At 43.4% G+C, this 24,750-nt stretch overlaps 1 protein-coding gene across 1 annotated transcript in view; it reads left to right on the top strand.

Annotated features, from left to right (window-relative positions):
* Positions 1-2,525: 2,525 nt before the first annotated feature.
* Positions 2,526-24,750, top strand: part of LOC121587392 — a 43,057-nt gene continuing 20,832 nt past the window's right edge. Inside the window, exons 1-8 of the mRNA XM_041904279.2 lie at positions 2,526-2,594; positions 3,986-4,082; positions 4,737-5,987; positions 6,163-6,198; positions 6,494-6,672; positions 7,304-7,475; positions 7,660-7,710; positions 8,439-8,553. Coding sequence (XP_041760213.2) covers positions 4,758-5,987; positions 6,163-6,198; positions 6,494-6,672; positions 7,304-7,475; positions 7,660-7,710; positions 8,439-8,553 — 1,783 coding nt within the window. The 5' untranslated portion in view covers positions 2,526-2,594; positions 3,986-4,082; positions 4,737-4,757. The remainder of the gene's footprint in view (positions 2,595-3,985; positions 4,083-4,736; positions 5,988-6,162; positions 6,199-6,493; positions 6,673-7,303; positions 7,476-7,659; positions 7,711-8,438; positions 8,554-24,750) is intronic.

The raw sequence follows: 24,750 nt of genomic DNA on the forward strand, positions 1-24,750 counted from the left end.
TCCCCGATACAGCGCTTGAAACAACCGTGGAGGCGTACCCCATGTTGAACAAGGCCAAGCTCAAAACCCGAACTGTCCCTCATCTATGAGAACAGTGAGTTCAAGGCTTGTAGTGGTGCAGTGCCCCTGTACCAGTTCTTCATGGAGAACAACCTTCAGAGCACTTTCACAGAGACTGCCAGCCTCCTCAAGATCCTCATCACCACACCCATGACAACTGCTGAGTCAGAAAGGTGCTTCTCTACACTGAAAAGGATCAAGACCTTCCTGAGAAACAGCATGACACAGGATCGCCTGAACGCTCTGGCCATGCTCTCCATGGAGAAGAAACTTGTCAGGGACATTCCTGACTTTAATCAAAGGGTCATTGAGAGGTTTGCCACTCAGAAGGACAGACGGGCAAAATTCCTGTACAAATAAGATGACAGACACACACACACGAGCAGCTCTGGCCGCATGTTTCTTTGTATATAGTTGACCTTAGCATAAAAAATCCAGTTATATATGGTACTCTAGAAAGTCTTAATAGTGTCTTTGCTAATATTAATGTATATATGTTGTTTTGTATCAATTAATTGTTGCAGTTCTGGAGCACATTAACAATTAGTCACATTTAGTATGATCATAAAATACTGTATGCTATTCTTCCAGTCAAAGGTTTGAGTTCATCCACTTGATATCCATTTCTATATTATACATCCTTTTTATACAGTGTAAGATTTCCTATAAACTTTATAATAATTTCATGTTATTGTCCACTTTCCACTCTGTTCTGACAGCATGCCTGTTGCGTTGCCTGTTTACTACCAATGGTAAAAAGTTCACTTTAAATGCAAATGAAAGGCTTGGGTTTGTGTAATATGTTTTTGTGTAAGAATGCCTCAACTTTTTAATATTGGCATTAAATAATTACTGAATGTTTCACTGAGCACTGCTGTCCTGCAGTTTGTGTTAAAATATATCGCGATGGTTACAGGAAAAAAAAAGTATGGCACAGCCCCACCGAGAATATTTTTCACCAGCCGCCACTGATTGATAGTGATAAACATAGTCATGTCATTCAGATTTCAACAACACTTAATAATATTGCAGGAAGTATGTTTTTGCCAGAAGGTTTTTTTTTCATTTTAGGTTTAATATTTCCATATTATTTTGAAAAGATGCATGACACATTTCATTTTGTCCTCATACCGCTAGTATTTCCATGAAATACTCACAGGTTTTAACAGTAGATTGTGGTCGTTTTGTATGGCTAAAGCTTTATACTGTACAAGGAAGGAATGATTGCGGAACAACATAATAAAGAATACAAATGCATTTACGATCAACTGGTGATTGTTGGATCTGTAGCTATAAGCCAGGGGTGTCCCTCATTTTGCCCCGGGAGCCGTATTCGGACGAGGTTCAGAGGGCCGCACTGAAGACTGGTTATATTTCCTCACCGTCAACATTTTCACACACAAAAATATATCGCTATCCATCGTTTTCGAAGCTCCCTGACTGTCTAGCTTTCATTTCGGTGATTATTAGCAAACTGATGAATTTAGGTCTATTATATAATTTCTACACAGGGAGAATCTCAATCGCATACTCCTCACCTCCTCAAAACCCATTGGAGGAGAAGGTCAGAGGGGCGGGACCTCAGTTTCGATTTGGTTGAGTAATTTAAGTAAATTGTTGTCTATCCTCAAACCACCCGTAGGCTGGATTGTACCCCTCGCGTATGTTTGACACCACTGCTATAGGCTATAAACTACACTGAGATTGTATTTCAATTGATGCTCTGCCTCTGCAACTGAAATAGCCAGCTGGAGGAGCAAGCCTAGTCTGCTAGGCTATAATTCATTGGAGTAAAATGCTAATTTAGAGTAACGGCAAAAAAAAGTAGCAATTAGTAGTCAAAGGAGCCAGGGGGTTTCAGATCATATTACCGGTTTCGATCTCCGTTTTGAGAGAGCGCCAGTCACACCCACCCACCACACCAGGGGTGCGTTCAGTTCGATTAAACTTTTGCTACGTTGCGTACGGGCTTGTACTGAACGGCACGTTTCCCCAAACAGCAACCCAACCCTTCCTCGTGTTTCAACTGGTCGCTCAGAACCGAACCGTTCCCGTTTAATTGAACGTTACATTGCGTTTTTTCTGCCCAGTTAAGTCTGGGGTGTATTTATTACGTCTTGCAACAGAAACCATTTACCGTTTAAGAACCAAACGGAGCGACCTACCTGAATTTGTCCAATAGAAACTCTCGTTTTCGTGGCAAAACGTTTTCCGTTTGGAGTAGGGCCAGTATGTTTTTTTTATCAATAAAAAATGTATGCACTCACTAACTGTAAGTCGCTCTGGATAAGAGCGTCTGCTAAATGACTAAAATGTAAAATGTAATGTAAATTCTTTAAACGGTTTCGCAAAAGACGAAACGTTTTGCAACAGAATCGGCGTAATGAATACACCCGTGGTTCGACAGGCCAGCCCAGGTGTGTTTCTTGGCAGACAGCTATGTCACTCACAGGGATGGGTTGGTCACATGGTTCAGCGCCTGCGTTCTGCGGAAGTTAATTGGCGGAAAGAACAGGTGGATTTATCAACGGCAGGTAAGCAAAATTCAAATCATTTCTTAATAAAACATCAACGGAGTTGTCACATGTAGGAATGGATATTACAGATGTTTCAATAAATGTGGTTATCAGGTTTGTGTAGGTTATATGTGACGATGCAAATAACAAGTTTTGGGGGATGTAAAACTTGCTGGACACCAACCTGGTACAAATCCGGTTCATATTAATAAAAACGTGAAAGATCAGTTGTTCTATATACAGCGGTTAGGCCAATTATCATAATACAAATAATAATTATACATTGTTTGTAGAATGTTCCCGAAGGTACCTCCTCTTGGCCATGTGGTGGACTGCATGCCAAAATGTCTAACAATCAGACAATGTCTATTGATTTAATGAAGTTGTGGACATGAGAGTTTTAGTTCAAATTTGGTGTAGCCTTGTCTCATGTGGTTTAGATTAGTTTTTTTATGTCAACAAAGACACACACACACCTAACTTCCAAGTTGTAACAGGCTGCTACAGTCTCTTAAATTTTTTTTGCTATGTTAGGTCAGAACAAATCGGTCAGCAGATTGATCCTTTGTGCGTTTACCTTTTTGCAAACCTACAGTACATTTATGAAAGTGTGTAGGATATACTGTCGATATTCGGTACACATCCTTCCTCCGACTTTACCCCTACCTACATGTACCAATTACCTCGACTAACCTGTACCCCCTGCACATTGACTCGGTACCGGTAACCCCTGTATATAGCCTCGTTATTGTTACGTTATTTTATTGTGTTATTATCATTTATTTATTTTTACTTTAGTGTATTAAGTAAATATTTTCTTAACTCTATTTCTTGATCTGCATTGTTGGTTAAGGGCTTGTAAGTAAGCATTTCACGGTAATTCCCGCGCATGTCACAAATAAAATTTGATTTGATTTGATGCATGAAGGTCATTGAGGGAGTTCTATTACGCTGGCCCGGGTTGAACTGGGCAATGGGCAGTCACGTTATTGAGCAAAAGCGGGGAGGGAGGAGTGCCCTTTTTCAAATCAAACAGTAATCTGCACTGTTTGGTCATGTTGTCAACAAGGCAGCATGGTGCATCATCTCTTTTCCATAAAATACATGTTTTGAATTTTTAAACTAGTTCTCATTGGGAAGGCAGATAAAACGTTTTTATCAAAAGCAATCACTTCTGCATGTGAAAACACAGAATCCTACTGATCACTCCACATGCTTAATTATGTCCCTTTTGTTTTTAGCCACCTTCACCATCGACCAGAGAGAGCGGGCACTTGGCTCACGCCGGGAGGCAGCCTGGTTCCAAAACAAATGCAATCACTTTTCACCTGGTTCAAACTTCTCCCACCGGGGTAACCGACTGTCACCTGTTTGTGTAACTGACTGTCACCTGTTTGTCCTCATTCCAGGTGACACAGCCAGAGAAGAAAGCAGAGCCATATAAACATATTCAAACTGAACAGCAAGGCCATGTGAGTCTGGCCCTGTGACTGTGTGTTAAAAGAGGTATTATTCCAACCATTTTCCATTTTTTGTTTTGTTTTGTGACGTTACTATTCATACAACATTTATTTTGTGTCATACCAAAATTGTGAAGAGATGTTGATATTGTGGTCATTTGGGGATGGGAGATTTACTTGAGTTACTTGACACGCTATAGAAAACTATAAAGTTGTTACCAAACTTTCCCCACATTGTTTTGTTTGTGGGAGACATTTTTAATTTCGTTTTTATTGATTTAACCACCAGGATAGTCCACTCACTAACAATTGACTGCTTTCCAGGAATCCACATAACGTTTGGTTGAATCTGGGGTTACGTGTAGGTTCTTTGTGTTATCTGGGGGGTAACAGTATGTCTGGCATTGCCATGGTTTCCATGTTCAATTCCCAGGAAGCTGATTTGAAGACAGTGCCAGTTTGCGTGCAACTACTGTCCACACACCACACACTGTAATAGTAATCCAGATCATGCCTCATGTCTTGAGGTTCCCAATCTTTGTCCTGTAATGCTTTTTGTAAAGGTAGTTTACAAGGCGGCGAGAGGTCACACAAAGTATACAGCATAGATTCCAGACTATCAAGCAGCTCATCCTTTGACAATATTGTGCTGCATTTTCTAATCACAGCCTCTCTCCTCTCCTTTCCGTGTCTGTACTAGGGCTGAGACCAGTGAGTCCCCATGTCTGCTAGAGGTGGTTCCTCCGGCCGTTTCGACGGTGTCCGGGATGCAGAACCTCACTACGACCAGGTCCCAGTGGGCTCCTTATGGAGGGACCAGGACCCCCCTCCTCCTCCCCGCTCCCTTGGGGTTTTCAGGGGGGCAGACCTGGCCGTGAGCTCCGACCCCCTGCCCCCCCCTCCCCTCCCAGACCAGCCCCCCGTGGGCCCTGACTTCTACCCCCCTAGCAACGGTGCCTCGGAGCACCTTGACAACGACAGAGCAGCCATGGACATCAAACCCGTCCACCGCTTCATCCCTGACTCCGTCAAGGACTTCTTCCGCGGCAACAGTATCCGTAGTAGCAGCAACAAGCCCTTCTCCTTCCCCCCGCCCCCCTCCCCGCCGCTGACGGAAAAAGACGACCTCAAACCAGGAACCACTAGAGGTGTCCCCTGCTCCCCTCCCCCCTCTCCCTCCCTCCCCGGCTCCTACCGGGACCCGTACGGAGGCTCTGGCGGCAGCTACAACTCCCGAAAAGAACGTGACGCCATGTTGCTAGGAGTCGAGGCCATCGAGTCAGTCTCGGGCATCACTTTCCGCTCAGCCAAGACCTACAGCGAGCGGGTGGAGGATTACCACCAGCGCTACGCCTATATGAAGTCCTGGGCGGGGCTACTGCGCATCCTGGGCTGTGTGGAGCTCCTTTTGGGCGCTGTCGTCTTCGCCTGCGCCTGCGCCTATGTGCACAAGGACAACGAGTGGTTCAAGATGTTTGGCTACTCCCAGCCACAGTTGTTCGGGGGGTTAGGGGGCGGCGCAGCGGCCTATGGAGGCAGCGGATTCAGCTACGATGGACCCAAAACCCCCTTCGTCTTGGTAGTGGCTGGCCTGGCCTGGATAGTAACAGTCATTATGCTAGTCCTGGGGATGACCATGTACTACCGTACCATCCTCCTAGACTCGTCCTGGTGGCCCATGACTGAGTGTGTGATTAACCTGGCCCTTGGGGTTCTCTACATGGCAGCAGCGGTAATGTACGTCAGGGACACGACCAGAGGAGGACTCTGTTACATCCCCGTCTTCAACAACGGCGTCAACGGGGCCTTCTGTCGCACAGAGGCCGGCCAGACCGCCGCCATTATTTTTCTGTTTGTCAACATGATGATATATTTTGTGGGCGCCGCCGTGTGTCTGAAGTTGTGGCGGCACGAGGCGGCGAGGCTGAGGAGGGAGGGGCTAGCGCAGGAGGTGAGGGCGGGATGGAACACACACCTGCAAACACACACACACACACAGACACACACACACACAGACACACACACACAGACACACACACACACACACACACACACAATTGTCCTTGTGGGCTGCAATTTTAGTGTTCTATGACAAATCCTTTGCCATTTGTCTTGTTTGTTCTCAGATGAAAACCATTGGATCTTCCCTGCCAATATCTGCTGTAAGTCTCTTAGTACACTAGTAGAAAACTTTAATTAATAATCATTCATTTAATTTGTAAAGCGCTTTTCTCACACCCAAGGTGCAAATGTCACATTCTTCATTCCATTACACTGAGCATACATACTGACAACCATTTTAAATTCCAGTTAATTCAGGAAGGACACTGACATTCCACTTGAACACGTAGAATTGCAATTTGGTTTACTTTCTGAATTGACACTAACTTAAATGGAATTGACCTCAACCCAGCTGACAACACAGTAACCATGCCTCCCATCCCAATCCTTCCCCAGCTGGGCGGTTACAGGACCTCAGAGCAGACCCCTCTCCCCACCCTCCAGACTATCCCAGAGGTGTTGGACGGCCATGTTGCCTCTCCAGCCGTCCCTCTGATGATGGAGCCAGAGATCCTCAGAGGACACATCCCTGCAGGACACATCCCCAAACCTGTAATCATTGCAGACTATGTGGCGTGAGTACTAACCACCCATCCAACTTTATTTGACCTGTTCTCAGACAGATGTACGTGTTTAAAAAAATAAATCATTTGTATTGTTGTATATCATGCCACTGCCTTTATTCGTTGTAATTCGTATCAATGCTTCCTTATTATGTACTTTGTATTTGCATAATTTTTGTGAAGAAGGGACTCCCTTGAAAAAGAGACTTTGGTCTCAATGGAACTTCCCTGCATAAATAAAGGTGAAATAAAATCAAATGTATGGACCTTAAGTACCAAAGGGTAGCTGACTGTGACCGTCTGCTTCCTACTACACAGTTATCTATCTACGGTCACATGGCGCAGAACTCCAGCTCACGAGGGCCACACTCAGTCCTGCTGTTTTGCTATTTCTCTCTCGCTCTCTCACTCTCTTAATGGATCAGTTAATGCCATTGTTGGGCTTGGCAAGAGAGTTTACACACCTGGTTGCCCAGGAGGTAGACATCTGTTTCTACATATGAAGGCCTTAAAAAAACAAGCATACCCTGCATTTCTATGAGGTTCATTTGCAGATGTGTGTGTATAGGACGACTCATTTTAGACTATTGAGATGCACCCATGCTTGTTGACGACCTCTACTTTCTATCTCCGGTGTCAACAGGAAGTACCCGACCATCCGTACGGAGGAGGAGAGGGACCAGTACAAGGCTGTGTTTAAAGACCAGTATGCTGAGTACAAGGAGCTGCATGCTGAGGTCCAGGCCATGGCCAAGAGGTTTGACGAGATGGACGAACTGATGAGGAACCTGCCTCCACGGCCCTCCAGCCAACTGGTACTGAGACAGAGAGATACACAAGCACGTCACACGTAGACTATTCACTCACACACACACACACACACACACACAGATCAAATTGACAAACATAAAGCTACCATAAATTATAGCCTAATGTCCATTCACGTCATTATAGTGCTTTTTACCAATCCCTTTTTCAAAGTTAAAGATCTTCTTTCAGGAGAAGGAACGCATCAATACCATAGTATTGGAGTACCAGAGAAAGAAAGCGGTAAGTGATTTTGAATCTTATTTAATAAAAAATGTGTATAGGTAAGGGACCCACTACAGGTCCTGAGCCCTAATAATGATCTGTAGAATACTTTTAGGTTTCTGTAATATGTTTATGGGCGACGCCCATGTATATGTTGATCTGTAGAACCTGTTTGTGTAGGAGGTTTCACAGTTTCAGGTAGTTTCCCTTTCAGGTAAACCAATGACGTGTGACGGACTGACGGTAGGTCAGAGCTCTTCCTCTCCACTCCTCACTCAGACCTCCTGTTGAAGCGTTTATCTCTGTCCCGTCTACACAGACTAGGACTTTTGTTAGATACAACATCAAATGCAACTATGCCCTTATCTGATGGCTGTCAGTTCCACTATTACCTCATCAAATGGCAAGACTTATTTTATTTTATTTAACTAGGCAAGTCCGTTAACAACAAATTCTTATTTACAATGACGGCCTACACCGGCCAAACCCGGACGACGCTGGGCCAATTGTGCGCCGCCCTATGGGACTCCCAATCATGGCCGGTTGTGATACAGCCTGGAATCGAACCAGGGGGTCTGTAGTGACGCCTCAAGCACTGAGATGCAGTGCCTTAGACCGCTGCGCCACCATGGGACTTTGTTTCCACTGATGTCTTTAGGAGGTTGAGGTGTGTGTGAGAGAGGCAGATGGTGAAAGAGAGAGATGGAGACAGTAAACAAATGTTACTTTTTCTCTCTTGTTGTCAGGATCCTACGTTCCTTGAGAAGAGGGAAAGGTGTGAGTACCTCAAGAACAAACTGTCCCACATCAAACAGAAGATCAACGAATACAACAAGGTCATGGACTGGAACGACGGATTCAGCTAGACACATACACACACTCACTCACTCACTCACACACTCACTCACTCACTCACACACTCACTCACACACTCACTCACACACACACTCACTCACACACTCACTCACTCACTCACTCACTCACTCACTCACTCACTCACTCACTCACTCACTCACTCACTCACTCACTCACACACTCACTCACTCACTCACTCACTCACTGAACTGTGCAGCTTAACTGAGCCAGGTCAAGCCCGAACGCTGTAGCTTACCCTCCATTACATTATGTTGGAGGCCATTCCTTGCCAGTTATATGCATCATATGGACATTGCCATGGGTCAAATCGTATAAAGATTTTAGTGCCACAAAGTTGATATTGAGGCCGGTTTTATAATCTACACGTTTTCTTCTTATCTGATGCATTTGTTTTTATTTATGTCGGTGATATTTTTGTCCATTGCCATAATTGTAAGTTGGTTGCCACTGCTCAACCCTGAAGTACAGTTCAATCTCTACACAGGATCCAAAACCCTGAAGTACAGTTCAATCTCTACACAGTATCCCAGCCCTGAAGAACAGTTCAATCTCTACACAGTATCCCAACCCTGAAGTACAGTTCAATCTCTACACAGTATCCAAAACCCTGAAGTACAGTTCAATCTCTACACAGTATCCCAACCCTGAAGTACAGTTCAATCTCTACACAGTATCCCAGCCCTGAAGTACAGTTCAATCTCTACACAGTATCCAAAACCCTGAAGTACAGTTCAATCTCTACACAGTATCCCAGCCCTGAAGAACAGTTCAATCTCTACACAGTATCCCAGCCCTGAAGAACAGTTCAATCTCTACACAGTATCCCAACCTATGAAGTACAGTTCAATCTCTACACAGTATCCCAACGTATGAAGTACAGTTCAATCTCTACACAGTATCCCAGCCCTGAAGAACAGTTCAATCTCTACACAGTATCCCAACCTATGAAGTACAGTTCAATCTCTACACAGTATCCCAGCCCTGAAGAACAGTTCAATCTCTACACAGTATCCCAACCTATGAAGTACAGTTCAATCTCTACACAGTATCCCAACCCTGAAGAACAGTTCAATCTCTACACAGGATCCCAACCTATGAAGTACAGTTCAATCTCTACACAGGATCCCACCATCAATTTGATAAAGTGGGCCGATGTCATTATTTTGTGTATAATTATTTATGCCTCCATTGTACCATTTTGTAAACTCTAGATACTGTAACTGTATGAAACTAAACAAATCTGTTATGATTTCCTCAACAGACCTTTTCGCAATAGTTGTTTTATTAAGTGACAAAGCCCTACTATGTATTTTATGTAATTGTTGACTTGTGTTTTTCAAAAACTGTTTTGCAGCTTCTGGGTGTACATGAACACAGTCCAATGTTTTACTCTGATGTCAATCGAGGTGGTTTATTTGGAACACATGGCACATCTGATAACTTTTGTACATTTATGTGTAAAATTGTTATTTAAAAAACGTTATCCAGTATCATATATTTCTGTTTTCTTCTTGCTTACTGGTGTACTTGTAATTTCTTGATAATGAATGAAAGTCCAGAAAGTCTATGATTTCAGCACTGTTTGATAAAGATCCTATAAACTATGATGCCTTTTTTTTCTAGTAGAAATGACCATTCTATTAGTAATAGGAGTGTGTGACTATGTCAGTGGGTCGATGAATGTCAGAGAAGACTGGAAACTGGATCATTTTTCTATCAATCAGTGTCTGTTACAAAGGGAATGTTACCTAAACAATGTCTCTCACTCTCACTTCCTGTCTGTGTGGAATCTTGCCTAGTCCTCATGACATGGATGTTGTTGGTCTCCTTAAGGCCTGGAGGACTGGTTTGGTCATGATATACACTAGAGGGGGAAGGGGGGGGCAGAGCGTTCGGCGTCACAGTTCCCTATTCAAACCATAACAGTGTCGGGTTCCACTGCGACCCCTAAGCACCAAGGTGTCATCTTACCCACGGTTGAAGATACACAGTTCAGGGCAAGTTATGATTCCATGCGGAAGCTTTTCAAAATAATGAAAATAAACAGATTCATGGGACCAGCGCTGTTGCTAACTAGCATATCTGGTGCCTTAGTTTAGAATTAGTCCTTATTTATGCAAAGAGTTCTGCGATATTAGAACCCTCTTGACTTAACTTTGGTTATCTTCAACCTAGCATAGGACCAGGAAGTTAACAGATGTCAAGGAAACAAAGCCTATCTACTTCTGTATCACCTACTCTGTCAGCAAACATTTTGACCCAATGTTTCAATACTATTGGGATCCCGTTTTAGCCATTATTGATTAATAAACACATGGGTGACAAACAAAAATTATTTTATGTGTCCAAATGTACCTAAACACTCCCACCCTCAATTTGTTCTTGATATACTACATTCTTTGTATATTAGATGTTGGTGACAATTAGGTCTAAGGGAAGACTAGTCCACAAGGAATGTCATACATTTCAAACAAAGATTAGAGGCACAGAACAAACTTTGTGTTCTGCATAGGGGAGTGACCGGGAGGAGACAGTTCACTACCGTCATCTCCAATGAGAGAGCGCAACCTGCATAGGTGTGTTCGACGATAGCATACGAATTTCAGCCTGCATCGGTAGTGTGTGGATAATCACGAACAGGTGAGTTTGCCGTCAATGTTTTTTTGTAACTTTTGGTGATATGTTCATATGTAATTTACCATGTAGGTCTATCAAATAGCCTTCTTTCTTGGATTTTCAATCGTGGTGTATTTTTTATGCTGGCTGTGAATTTTAGATAAATTTTTATTTTATTTTATTTGATAACAAACCTGGAGAGTAGGCTACCATTGCGCACATTTTTGAAGTTTAACTGGATCATGTACATATTTTATTCTGTAGAATTATATTCGAAAACGTTCCTTGACGATTTGTTGATATTTGGGTCGTTTACTCTACACACCGATAATCATTTCCTACGATTTTCAAAACTGAGCAGTGGCGGCTGGTGAAAAATATTCTCGGTGGGGCTGTGCCATACTTTTTTTTCCTGTAACCATCGCGATATATTTTAACACAAACTGCAGGACAGCAGTGCTCAGTGAAACATTCAGTAATTATTTAATGCCAATATTAAAAAGTTGAGGCATTCTTACACAAAAACATATTACACAAACCCAAGCCTTTCATTTGCATTTAAAGTGAACTTTTTACCATTGGTAGTAAACAGGCAACGCAACAGGCATGCTGTCAGAACAGAGTGGAAAGTGGACAATAACATGAAATTATTATAAAGTTTATAGGAAATCTTACACTGTATAAAAGGATGTATAATATAGAAATGGATATCAAGTGGATGAACTCAAACCTTTGACTGGAAGAATAGCATACAGTATTTTATGATCATACTAAATGTGACTAATTGTTAATGTGCTCCAGAACTGCAACAATTAATTGATACAAAACAACATATATACATTAATATTAGCAAAGACACTATTAAGACTTTCTAGAGTACCATATATAACTGGATTTTTATGCTAAGGTCAACTATATACAAAGAAACATGCGGCCAGAGCTGCTCTGTGTGTGTGTGTCTGTCATCTTATTTGTACAGGAATTTTGCCCGTCTGTCCTTCTGAGTGGCAAACCTCTCAATGACCCTTTGATTAAAGTCAGGAATGTCCCTGACAAGTTTCTTCTCCATGGAGAGCATGGCCAGAGCGTTCAGGCGATCCTGTGTCATGCTGTTTCTCAGGAAGGTCTTGATCCTTTTCAGTGTAGAGAAGCACCTTTCTGACTCAGCAGTTGTCATGGGTGTGGTGATGAGGATCTTGAGGAGGCTGGCAGTCTCTGTGAAAGTGCTCTGAAGGTTGTTCTCCATGAAGAACTGGTACAGGGGCACTGCACCACTACAAGCCTTGAACTCACTGTTCTCATAGATGAGGGACAGTTCGGTTTTGAGCTTGGCCTTGTTCAACATGGGGTACGCCTCCACGGTTGTTTCAAGCGCTGTATCGGGAACTTCACACTGTGTTGTGGGAACAACTCTCCGTGCAATAGTGTTGCGCTGATGAGGTGCTGGGTGAAGGAGAACCTCTCTTTGGCATGACTCAGGATGGTATCACATACCTGTAAAAGATACATCATCAGCTTTAATTTGCAATTAAGCTATTTTGATGCAAGTGATCCTGACTGACACATGCCTATGTCCAACTCAAGTATATGATTACCAAGGTGCTGATTGTTCAGGGTTTTGGCTACATACTACCAGGCCTGAAAAAAAGTTCTATGGGGAAACACTGACAATTACATCACAACTTACCTCTATAGCCAACCTCTGTTGTTCTCCTGGTCCCAGCATCCTCCGTCGCTTGATGGGCTGTTGCTGCTCGTCAGATGCGCTGTCCCCACACAAAGAGGGAATTGAGGCCCTGGGTCCAAAAAATAAAGTTTAATTTGATAACTTGCAATCAGACTTCTTAGCTCACTGTAATTCCCCCTCAACACACAACCAGTGACTTATATATATATATATATAGACAGACAGACAGACAGACAGACAGATAGTGTGTATATACACACAAACTATGTCTAGTAACTGCTTTTAACCTGTGATGTACATAATTAACTGATGTTATTACGTTTTAAAGCCTTTTCTATTACATTTGTGAGAGGGATGCAACATAATTTTGTTCTGCTGTGCACTTAGCAATAAAGTTAATCTTCAATAACAACTAGGCCTCTTCTAGAAATTGACCTGGTGGACACCTGAATAATTATTACAAACTGTGTAGTACTTTCCTGCATTATTATCAACGTCTGATTGTGTCTTTTTGGACAAACACTTGTTCTCGTGGTCGAGTAACAACAACTGCGCTCCTTGAGTGACGGGGTGGTACTTGGTGAGAGAGGGAGAGAGACGACCCAAATTGCGGAGTAAACTAGAAAAACGGACGTTACACATGGCGGAGTGGCATTACCACATTTAACAAACCAAACATTGAAATACCGTTATAGAAGGTAAAGTAAAAACCCAAACTGGTCTGTGCATCAATACCGGTATATAGTAATATATAGGCAACATACCGTATATCTGTATCAATTATGTATCAGTTTTACATGTGACCCATATCAAATTTGCGCATTCACACTGAAGGAGCACACAAATGCAATGCTCATTTGGCGTGATTGTCGTGGTAACACAGGTGAAAAAAATCCTGAATGGTATCCTAATGGCAGCCATTTTGGTTAGGGAGAAATACAAACAACTCTACTGCCATACATTCCAATTAGACTGAAGGCATACAGTTGTGTCCAAATATATTGGCACCCTTGGGCTTTTCTTAAATAATTCCCTATTTCTTCTAAAATCAGTTGAAATTTGAGAGGAAAAAATGGGTCTCCACACCTTTAATTATATTTCTGTAAACTTAAGTTTACAATTGTAATTTAGAAAATATAGACAAATGTCATGGACTAAATTATTGGCACCCTGGAGCTAGTACTTGGTTGCACAGCTTTTGGCCAAGATAGCTGCCAACATATGCTTATTGTAGACATCAATGAGCTTGCTGCACCTTTTCTGCTGGCAATTTGGCCCATTCTTCAGCAGCAAACTGCTGTAATTCTTCAATGTTTGAGGGTTGCACTCCACCAACTTCTTTTTTCAGATCTTGCCAAAACTAATGTGGTCCCGTGTAGCTCAGTTGGTAGAGCATGGCGCTTGCAACGCCAGGGTTGTGGGTTCGTTTCCCACGGGGGCCAGTATGAAAAAATTTATGCACTCTTAACTGTAAGTCGCTCTGGATAAGAGCGTCTGCTAAATGACTAAAATGTAATGTAAATGTCTTCTCTTTCCTTTTAAAATACTAAAACAAATATAATTGTGACGGCTCTATGATAATCACTCACTTTGATGACCAGACACATTTAGGCTTTTAAACTGTTGTAAGTGAACTATTCATCTTTCTAACAGCATCTTTATCAGCCAATAGTAAATATAGTTATTTACCTGATTGTTAGCATGCTTTCTGTGAACCTCTGGACAAGTGCTTTAATGAAGACAGGGTCGATGTTCCTCTTCTGCAGCTGGCTGAAAAGCATGTCCACATTTGGCATGATCTTGTGGAACAGTGCCAGGAAAAAACAGAAAGCCTCGTCTTCGAGCATCCTCACAAAGCCCCCGCCTCTCTGACAGTCGGGGCATCAAAGTTCCCAGAGTCTCTGATGGTCTGGAAACACGTTAGGGAGGTCATCCCTGTACTCGTACACAGTGTTTACAGCGCGACTGTGGAAGTTCCACCGTGTTGTAGAGGCTCTGGGAGTCTATGCGCAACCACTTCGTCAAGCACGGTGGTTCGCTTGGGAGACCTGGAGAAGAAAGCAGAAAATCCTGCAAGGTCGGAAAAGAAAGTGCCGATCCTGGGGATGCGTGAAGTAGCCTGCTGCATGATGAGGTTCAGCTGATGTGCATAGCAGTGGACGTAGTGCGCATTTTCGTACACATCCACTATTTTACGCTGCACTCCGCCGGTGGCTCCCCTCATCACACTTGCTCCGTCGTAAGCCTGGGCAATAAGTTTGGCCTTTTGTCCATGTGAGAGTATGGTGCTGAGCCTCTCCAGCAGCGCTGTAGCGATGGTGTCGGCGGTTGCGTTCTCGATCAAAATGAACTCGAAAAACGCTCTTGGACGTTACTTTTAGCATCGATGTAGCGTATCACAAGCACCAACTGGCAGTGGGTGGAAACGTCAGTCGTCTCGTCAGCTTGAATGGCGATAAAATCAGCACTCTTTACTTCCTCCAGGATGTAATCCTTAAGCACTGACAACATACAGTCCAACAGCTCGTTCTGTATCGTCTTTGACGTGCCCTTAAAAACGGTAGCTGTCTTCAGGTGCTCCTCCAGCACACTGTCGAGGGAGGCAACAAAATCCACTAAGCCCCGGAAAATGCCGGGGTTGTCCGAGGAGTCAGTCTCCTCGTGCCCACGCAAGGCCAACTCAAAAGCCCCACAGAACTTCACACAATCGATAATTTTGGATAGAATGTGCCTGTTTTTATCCACCTCCTCATTGTGTTTCCTCACCGCAATCCTGTGGCCGTCATCCAGCTGCGTAGCAATGTTCACCCCTTCCTAATACAGCTAGCTTTACAGAGTTGTCCATGTGTGCCCTGGTGTTCTCATGTTTCTTTACCTTCTCTGACAGGTGCTTCATATCCCTCACTCCGGTACCTGTCCATGCTGAATCTGACCCGTCGTTTTAAAAAGCAAGCACGGAAAGCAAAATAAAGCATTAGCATCAGTGCACCCAGCTAGCCAAGCCTTCCTGGTGTACCAGCTACGGGAGAAGCCGCGCATATACTGCTTCCCTTTCTCGCTAGCCTGCTGTCTGATTGAGAGGTCAGGTTGATCTGGGCCCAGCTCTTTCACCCGAACTTTCTCTGACAAAGTTCTCCTCTCAAACGGATCTTGGAGGAGAGATTTCACCGAGTTAGGGTTGGGTCTTGGAGAGTAACGTTTAGGTTCGCCATTGTCGTCTAGTAAAAATGGCGCCACTGGAGCCCGGTCCTTATTTTATCAGGGGCGAGCTTGGGGCGATAAAATAATCGCCCTCCTTGGATTCGAATTAAAATCGCTGATTAGCTACATTTTATGTCATACATTCATATCTTAAATTAGCAATTGGCTTAACTGCTACGTAGACCCGCCTCCTCGGGGCACTTTCTGTATCGCCCAGAGCTGACGAGGCGTTTGACAGGCAGAGGAAAGGTTGCGAATATGATTTTCTATCATATCTTACACATATTACTGTGTGCATTCCATATTTCAAACACACAAATATTGACATACTGATGTTTTTATTATTATTATTATTATTATTATTATTTTTTTTATAATTTTATTTAAGGGGGCGGCGCCCTAGCGCCCTCTATCGGCCAGCCGCCACTGAAACTGAGGTGTGAAATGTAAAAAAGCCAAGGCAATTATTTCCCCCTCATTCATCAGGATCTTTTTATTGCATTTAATCAGTGGCGGCTGGTGAAAAATATTCTCGGTGGGGCTGTGCCATACTTTTTTTTCCTGTAACCATCGCGATATATTTTAACACAAACTGCAGGACAGCAGTGCTCAGTGAAACATTCAGTAATTATTTAATGCCAATATTAAAAAGTTGAGGCATTCTTACACAAAAAACATATTACACAAACCCAAGCCTTTCATTTGCATTTAAAGTGAACTTTTTACCATTGGTAGTAAACAGGCAACGCAACAGGCATGCTGTCAGAACAGAGTGGAAAGTGGACAATAACATGAAATTATTATAAAGTTTATAGGAAATCTTACACTGTATAAAAGGATGTATAATATAGAAATGGATATCAAGTGGATGAACTCAAACCTTTGACTGGAAGAATAGCATACAGTATTTTATGATCATACTAAATGTGACTAATTGTTAATGTGCTCCAGAACTGCAACAATTAATTGATACAAAACAACATATATACATTAATATTAGCAAAGACACTATTAAGACTTTCTAGAGTACCATATATAACTGGATTTTTTATGCTAAGGTCAACTATATACAAAGAAACATGCGGCCAGAGCTGCTCTGTGTGTGTGTGTCTGTCATCTTATTTGTACAGGAATTTTGCCCGTCTGTCCTTCTGAGTGGCAAACCTCTCAATGACCCTTTGATTAAAGTCAGGAATGTCCCTGACAAGTTTCTTCTCCATGGAGAGCATGGCCAGAGCGTTCAGGCGATCCTGTGTCATGCTGTTTCTCAGGAAGGTCTTGATCCTTTTCAGTGTAGAGAAGCACCTTTCTGACTCAGCAGTTGTCATGGGTGTGGTGATGAGGATCTTGAGGAGGCTGGCAGTCTCTGTGAAAGTGCTCTGAAGGTTGTTCTCCATGAAGAACTGGTACAGGGGCACTGCACCACTACAAGCCTTGAACTCACTGTTCTCATAGATGAGGACAGTTCGGTTTTGAGCTTGGCCTTGTTCAACATGGGGGTACGCCTCCACGGTTGTTTCAAGCGCTGTATCGGGGAACTTCACACTGTGTTGTGGGAACAACTCTCCGTGCAATAGTGTTGCGCTGATGAGGTGCTGGGTGAAGGAGAACCTCTCTTTGGCATGACTCAGGATGGTATCACATACCTGTAAAGATACATCATCAGCTTTAATTTGCAATTAAGCTATTTTGATGCAAGTGATCCTGACTGACACATGCCTATGTCCAACTCAAGTATATGATTACCAAGGTGCTGATTGTTCAGGGTTTTGGCTACATACTACCAGGCCTGAAAAAAGTTCTATGGGGAAACACTGACAATTACATCACAACTTACCTCTATAGCCAACCTCTGTTGTTCTCCTGGTCCCAGCATCCTCCGTCGCTTGATGGGCTGTTGCTGCTCGTCAGATGCGCTGTCCCCACACAAAGAGGGAATTGAGGCCCTGGGTCCAAAAAATAAAGTTTAATTTGATAACTTGCAATCAGACTTCTTAGCTCACTGTAATTCCCCCTCAACACACAACCAGTGACTTATATATATATATATATAGACAGACAGACAGACAGACAGACAGATAGTGTGTATATACACACAAACTATGTCTAGTAACTGCTTTTAACCTGTGATGTACATAATTAACTGATGTTATTACGTTTTAAAGCCTTTTTCTATTACATTTGTGAGAGGGATGCAACATAATTTTGTTCTGCTGTGCACTTAGCAATAAAGTTAATCTTCAATAACAACTAGGCCTCTTCTAGAAATTGACCTGGTGGACACCTGAATAATTATTACAAACTGTGTAGTACTTTCCTGCATTATTATCAACGTCTGATTGTGTCTTTTTGGACAAACACTTGTTCCGTGGTCGAGTAACAACAACTGCGCTCCTTGAGTGACGGGGTGGTACTTGGTGAGAGAGGGAGAGAGACGACCCAAATTGCGGAGTAAACTAGAAAAACGGACGTTACACATGGCGGAGTGGCATTACCACATTTAACAAACCAAACATTGAAATACCGTTATAGAAGGTAAAGTAAAAACCCAAACTGGTCTGTGCATCAATACCGGTATATAGTAATATATAGGCAACATACCGTATATCTGTATCAATTATGTATCAGTTTTACATGTGACCCATATCAAATTTGCGCATTCACACTGAAGGAGCACACAAATGCAATGCTCATTTGGCGTGATTGTCGTGGTAACACAGGTGAAAAAAAATCCTGAATGGTATCCTAATGGCAGCCATTTTGGTTAGGGAGAAATACAAACAACTCTACTGCCATACATTCCAATTAGACTGAAGGCATACAGTTGTGTCCAAATATATTGGCACCCTTGGGCTTTTCTTAAATAATTCCCTATTTCTTCTAAAATCAGTTGAAATTTGAGAGGAAAAAATGGGTCTCCACACCTTTAATTATATTTCTGTAAACTTAAGTTTACAATTGTAATTTAGAAAATATAGACAAATGTCATGGACTAAATTATTGGCACCCTGGAGCTAGTACTTGGTTGCACAGCTTTTGGCCAAGATAGCTGCCAACATATGCTTATTGTAGACATCAATGAGCTTGCTGCACCTTTTCTGCTGGCAATTTGGCCCATTCTTCAGCAGCAAACTGCTGTAATTCTTCAATGTTTGAGGGTTGCACTCCACCAACTTCTTTTTTCAGATCTTGCCAAAACTAATGTGGTCCCGTGTAGCTCAGTTGGTAGAGCATGGCGCTTGCAACGCCAGGGTTGTGGGTTCGTTTCCCACGGGGGCCAGTATGAAAAAAATTTATGCACTCTTAACTGTAAGTCGCTCTGGATAAGAGCGTCTGCTAAATGACTAAAATGTAATGTAAATGTCTTCTCTTTCCTTTTAAAATACTAAAACAAATATAATTGTGACGGCTCTATGATAATCACTCACTTTGATGACCAGACACATTTAGGCTTTTAAACTGTTGTAAGTGAACTATTCATCTTTCTAACAGCATCTTTATCAGCCAATAGTAAATATAGTTATTTACCTGATTGTTAGCATGCTTTCTGTGAACCTCTGGACAAGTGCTTTAATGAAGACAGGGTCGATGTTCCTCTTCTGCAGCTGGCTGAAAAGCATGTCCACATTTGGCATGATCTTGTGGAACAGTGCCAGGAAAAACAGAAAGCCTCGTCTTCGAGCATCCTCACAAAGCCCCCCGCCTCTCTGACAGTCGGGGCATCAAAGTTCCCAGAGTCTCTGATGGTCTGGAAACACGTTAGGAGGTCATCCCTGTACTCGTACACAGTGTTTACAGCGCGACTGTGGAAGTTCCACCGTGTTGTAGAGGCTCTGGGGAGTCTATGCGCAACCACTTCGTCAAGCACGGTGGTTCGCTTGGGAGACCTGGAGAAGAAAGCAGAAAATCCTGCAAGGTCGGAAAAGAAAGTGCCGATCCTGGGGATGCGTGAAGTAGCCTGCTGCATGATGAGGTTCAGCTGATGTGCATAGCAGTGGACGTAGTGCGCATTTTCGTACACATCCACTATTTTACGCTGCACTCCGCCGGTGGCTCCCCTCATCACACTTGCTCCGTCGTAAGCCTGGGCAATAAGTTTGGCCTTTTGTCCATGTGAGAGTATGGTGCTGAGCCTCTCCAGCAGCGCTGTAGCGATGGTGTCGGCGGTTGCGTTCTCGATCAAAATGAACTCGAAAAAACGCTCTTGGACGTTACTTTTAGCATCGATGTAGCGTATCACAAGCACCAACTGGCAGTGGGTGGAAACGTCAGTCGTCTCGTCAGCTTGAATGGCGATAAAATCAGCACTCTTTACTTCCTCCAGGATGTAATCCTTAAGCACTGACAACATACAGTCCAACAGCTCGTTCTGTATCGTCTTTGACGTGCCCTTAAAAACGGTAGCTGTCTTCAGGTGCTCCTCCAGCACACTGTCGAGGGAGGCAACAAAATCCACTAAGCCCCGGAAAATGCCGGGGGTTGTCCGAGGAGTCAGTCTCCTCGTGCCCACGCCAAGGCCAACTCAAAAGCCCCACAGAACTTCACACAATCGATAATTTTGGATAGAATGTGCCTGTTTTTATCCACCTCCTCATTGTGTTTCCTCACCGCAATCCTGTGGCCGTCATCCAGCTGCGTAGCAATGTTCACCCTTCCTAATACAGCTAGCTTTACAGAGTTGTCCATGTGTGCCCTGGTGTTCTCATGTTTCTTTACCTTCTCTGACAGGTGCTTCATATCCCTCACTCCGGTACCTGTCCATGCTGAATCTGACCCCGTCGTTTTAAAAAGCAAGCACGGAAAGCAAAATAAAGCATTAGCATCAGTGCACCCAGCTAGCCAAGCCTTCCTGGTGTACCAGCTACGGGAGAAGCCGCGCATATACTGCTTCCCTTTCTCGCTAGCCTGCTGTCTGATTGAGAGGTCAGGTTGATCTGGGCCCAGCTCTTTCACCCGAACTTTCTCTGACAAAGTTCTCCTCTCAAACGGATCTTGGAGGAGAGAGATTTCACCGAGTTAGGGTTGGGTCTTGGAGGAGTAACGTTTGCGTTCGCCATTGTCGTCTAGTAAAAATGGCGCCACTGGAGCCCGGTCCTTATTTTATCAGGGGCGAGCTTGGGGCGATAAAATAATCGCCCTCCTTGGATTCGAATTAAAATCGCTGATTAGCTACATTTTATGTCATACATTCATATCTTAAATTAGCAATTGGCTTAACTGCTACGTAGACCCGCCTCCTCGGGGCACTTTCTGTATCGCCCAGAGCTGACGAGGCGTTTGACAGGCAGAGGAAAGGTTGCGAATATGATTTTCTATCATATCTTACACATATTACTGTGTGCATTCCATATTTCAAACACACAAATATTGACATACTGATGTTTTTATTATTATTATTATTATTATTATTATTTTTTTTATAATTTTATTTAAGGGGGCGGCGCCCTAGCGCCCTCTATCGGCCAGCCGCCACTGCATTTAATTCAATTCAAATAAAAACATTTGTTTTGGGATTTTCCCAATATTCAAAAATATCAGGGTGTAGCTCAGCTGGTAGAGCACGGCGCTTGTAACGCCAAGGTAGTGGGTTCGATCCCCGGGACCACCCATACACAAAAAGAAAAAAATGTATGCACGCATGACTGTAAGTCGATTTGGATAAAAGCGTCTGCATATTATATTATTATACAACTATTGTATAACCGCACCCAACTCCAGCCTATTATAATACCAATAAATTCTGTAGGTCAGGATTTACCCTTGATCATTACACACAAATCGTTGGACAGGGGCATCTTCTGTAAGGGGAGTTTTGTTAAGAGCCCCGACGCTCAATCTAAATCTAAGAACCTTATCTTTCATATCAGCAATCAATTATTTTCGAAAAACAAAAGGTTAAATTGATACACAACTTGCTAGGGTTAGTGTTCCTGTTCCCACTCTGCCATATTTCCATGTTACAGCGGTTGTTTACGGAAAACAGAATGGACTACCTGTGCTAATTGTCTATCTGTGTCTCTGAACACCTGTGTGCAAACGGAAGACGGACGCCTCAAACGTGTTGTCGACTGCAACTGTGTTAAACCCGCTTAAAACAGTGTACAGTAAGTGTGTATTTTGCAACTCTTAAATTATTTTTGATGTGATATGAAAGTAGAGGGATTTATGTTTGTAGAAGTGTACCGCAATTGAGAATCGATTCACGTTTAGATCGAGTATTCGCTGATTTGGATGCCAGAGCCAATTCGCCTCTAAACAGAACATGCAAGGTCCTTTTGGACTATAAGGTGGAACGTTAGGCTCCTTTAGTCTATTGGGCTAGTTTCTGTAAAGAACCACAATGAGAACACGTTACTGCTGCTGTGCTCTTCCCCTCTCTCCTAGGCTGCAGAAGGGCCTACTATGCAGGAGATGTTTGTGTAGTCAGTGTTTTTTTTTGTCCCAAATGTCACCCTATTCCCTACATAGTGCACTACCTTTGACCAGATTCCTATAACAGGGATCTATAGTGGTACACTATAGGGAATAGGGTGCCATTTGGGATGTAACCTTTGTGTAGTTAGTAGTAGTAATAGTAGCAGCACACGTTTGAAAAGGCCACCTCTCTTCAAGTCATGTTCAAGTGCTTGTACTATTTTTTTATTTTTTTATTTCACCTTTATTTAACCAGGTAAGCCAGTTGAGAACAGGTTCTCATTTACAACTGCGACCTGGCCAAGATAAAGCAAAGCAGTGCAATAAAAACAACACAGAGTTACATATGGGGTAAAAAAAACATAAAGTCAAAAATACAACAGAAAATATATATACAGTGTGTGCAAATGTAGCAAGTTATGGAGGTAAGGCAATAAATAGGCTATAGTGCAAAATAATTACAATAGTATTAACACTGGAATGCTAGATGTGCAAGAGATTATGTGCAAATAAATAACAATATAGGGATGAGGTAGTTGGGTGGGCTAATTTCAGATGGGCTGTGTACAGGTGCAGTGATCGGTAAGGTGCTCTGACAACTGATGCTTAAAGTTAGTGAGGGAGATAAGTCTCCAGCTTCAGAGATTTTTGCAATTCGTTCCAGTCATTGGCAGCAGAGAACTGGAAGGAATGGCGGCCAAAGGAGGTGTTGGCTTTGGGAATGACCAGTGAGATATACCTGCTGGAGCGCAGACTACGGGTGGGTACTGCTATGGTGACCAATGAGCTAAGATAAGGCGGGGATTTGCCTAGCAGTGATTTATAGATGGCCTGGAGCCAGTGGGTTTGACGACCAACATGTAGTGAGGACCAGCCAACAAGAGCGTACAGGTCACAGTGGTGGGTAGTGTATGGGGCTTTGGAGACAAAACGGATGGCACTGTGATAGACTACATCCAATTTGCTGAGTAGAGTGTTGGAGGCTATTTTGTAAATGACATCGCCGAAGTCAAGGATCGGTAGGATAGTCAGTTTTACGAGGGCATGTTTGGCAGCATGAGTGAAGGAGGCTTTGTTGCGAAATAGGAAGCCGATTCTAGATTTAACTTTGGATTGGAGAATCTTTATGTGAGTCTGGAAGGAGAGTTTACAGTCTAACCAGACACCTAGGTATTTTGTAGTTGTCCACATACTCTAGGTCAGACCCGTCGAGAGTGGTGATTCTAGTCGGGTGGGCGGGTGCCAGCAGCGTTCGATTGAAAAGCATGCATTTAGTTTTACTAGTGTTTAAGAGCAGTTGGAGGCTACTGAAGGAGTGTTGTATGGCATTGAAGCTCGTTTGGAGGTTTGTTAACACAGTGTCCAATGAAGGGCCAGATGTATACAAAATGGTGTCGTCTGCGTAGAGGTGGATCTGAGAGTCACCAGCAGCAAGAGCGACATCATTGATATACACTGAGAAAAGTGTCGGCCCAAGAATTGAACCCTGTGGCACCCCCATAGAGACTGCCATAGGTCCAGACAACAGGCCCTCCGATTTGACACACTGAACTCTATCTGAGAAGTAGTTGGTGAACCAGGCGAGGCAGTCATTTGAGAAACCAAGGCTATTTAGTCTGCCAATAAGAATGCGGTGGTTGACAGAGTCGAAAGCCTTGGCCAGGTCGATGAAGACGGCTGCACAGTACTGTCTATTATCAATCGCGGTTATAATATCGTTTAGGACCTTGAGCGTGGCTGAAGTGCACCCATGACCAGCTCGGAAACCGGATTGCATAGCGGAGAAGGTACGGTGGTATTCGAAATAGTCGGTGATCTGTTTTGTTAACTTGGCTTTCAAATACTTTCGAAAGGCAGGGCAGGATGGATATAGGTCTGTAGCAGTTTGGATCTAGAGTGTCACCCCCTTTGAAGAGGGGGATGACCGCGGCAGCTTTCCAATCTCTGGGGATCTCAGACGTTATGAAAGAGAGGTTGAACAGACTAGTAATAGGGGTTGCGACAATTTCGGCGGCTAGTTTTAGAAAGAAAGGGTCCAGATTGTCTATCCCAGCTGATTTGTAGGGGTCCAGATTTTGCAGCGCTTTCAAAACATCAGCTGTCTGAATTTGTGTGAAGGAGAAGCGGGGGGGGGCATGGGCAAGTTGCAGCGGAGGGTGCAGAGTTGGTGGCCGGGGTATTGGTAGCCAGATGGAAAGCATGGCCAGCTGTAGCAAAATGCTTGTTGAAATTCTCGATTATTGTAGATTTATCGGTGGTGGTAC

Source organism: Coregonus clupeaformis, chromosome 18, assembly GCF_020615455.1.
Source record: "Coregonus clupeaformis isolate EN_2021a chromosome 18, ASM2061545v1, whole genome shotgun sequence".
NCBI classification, from domain to species: domain Eukaryota; kingdom Metazoa; phylum Chordata; class Actinopteri; order Salmoniformes; family Salmonidae; genus Coregonus; species Coregonus clupeaformis.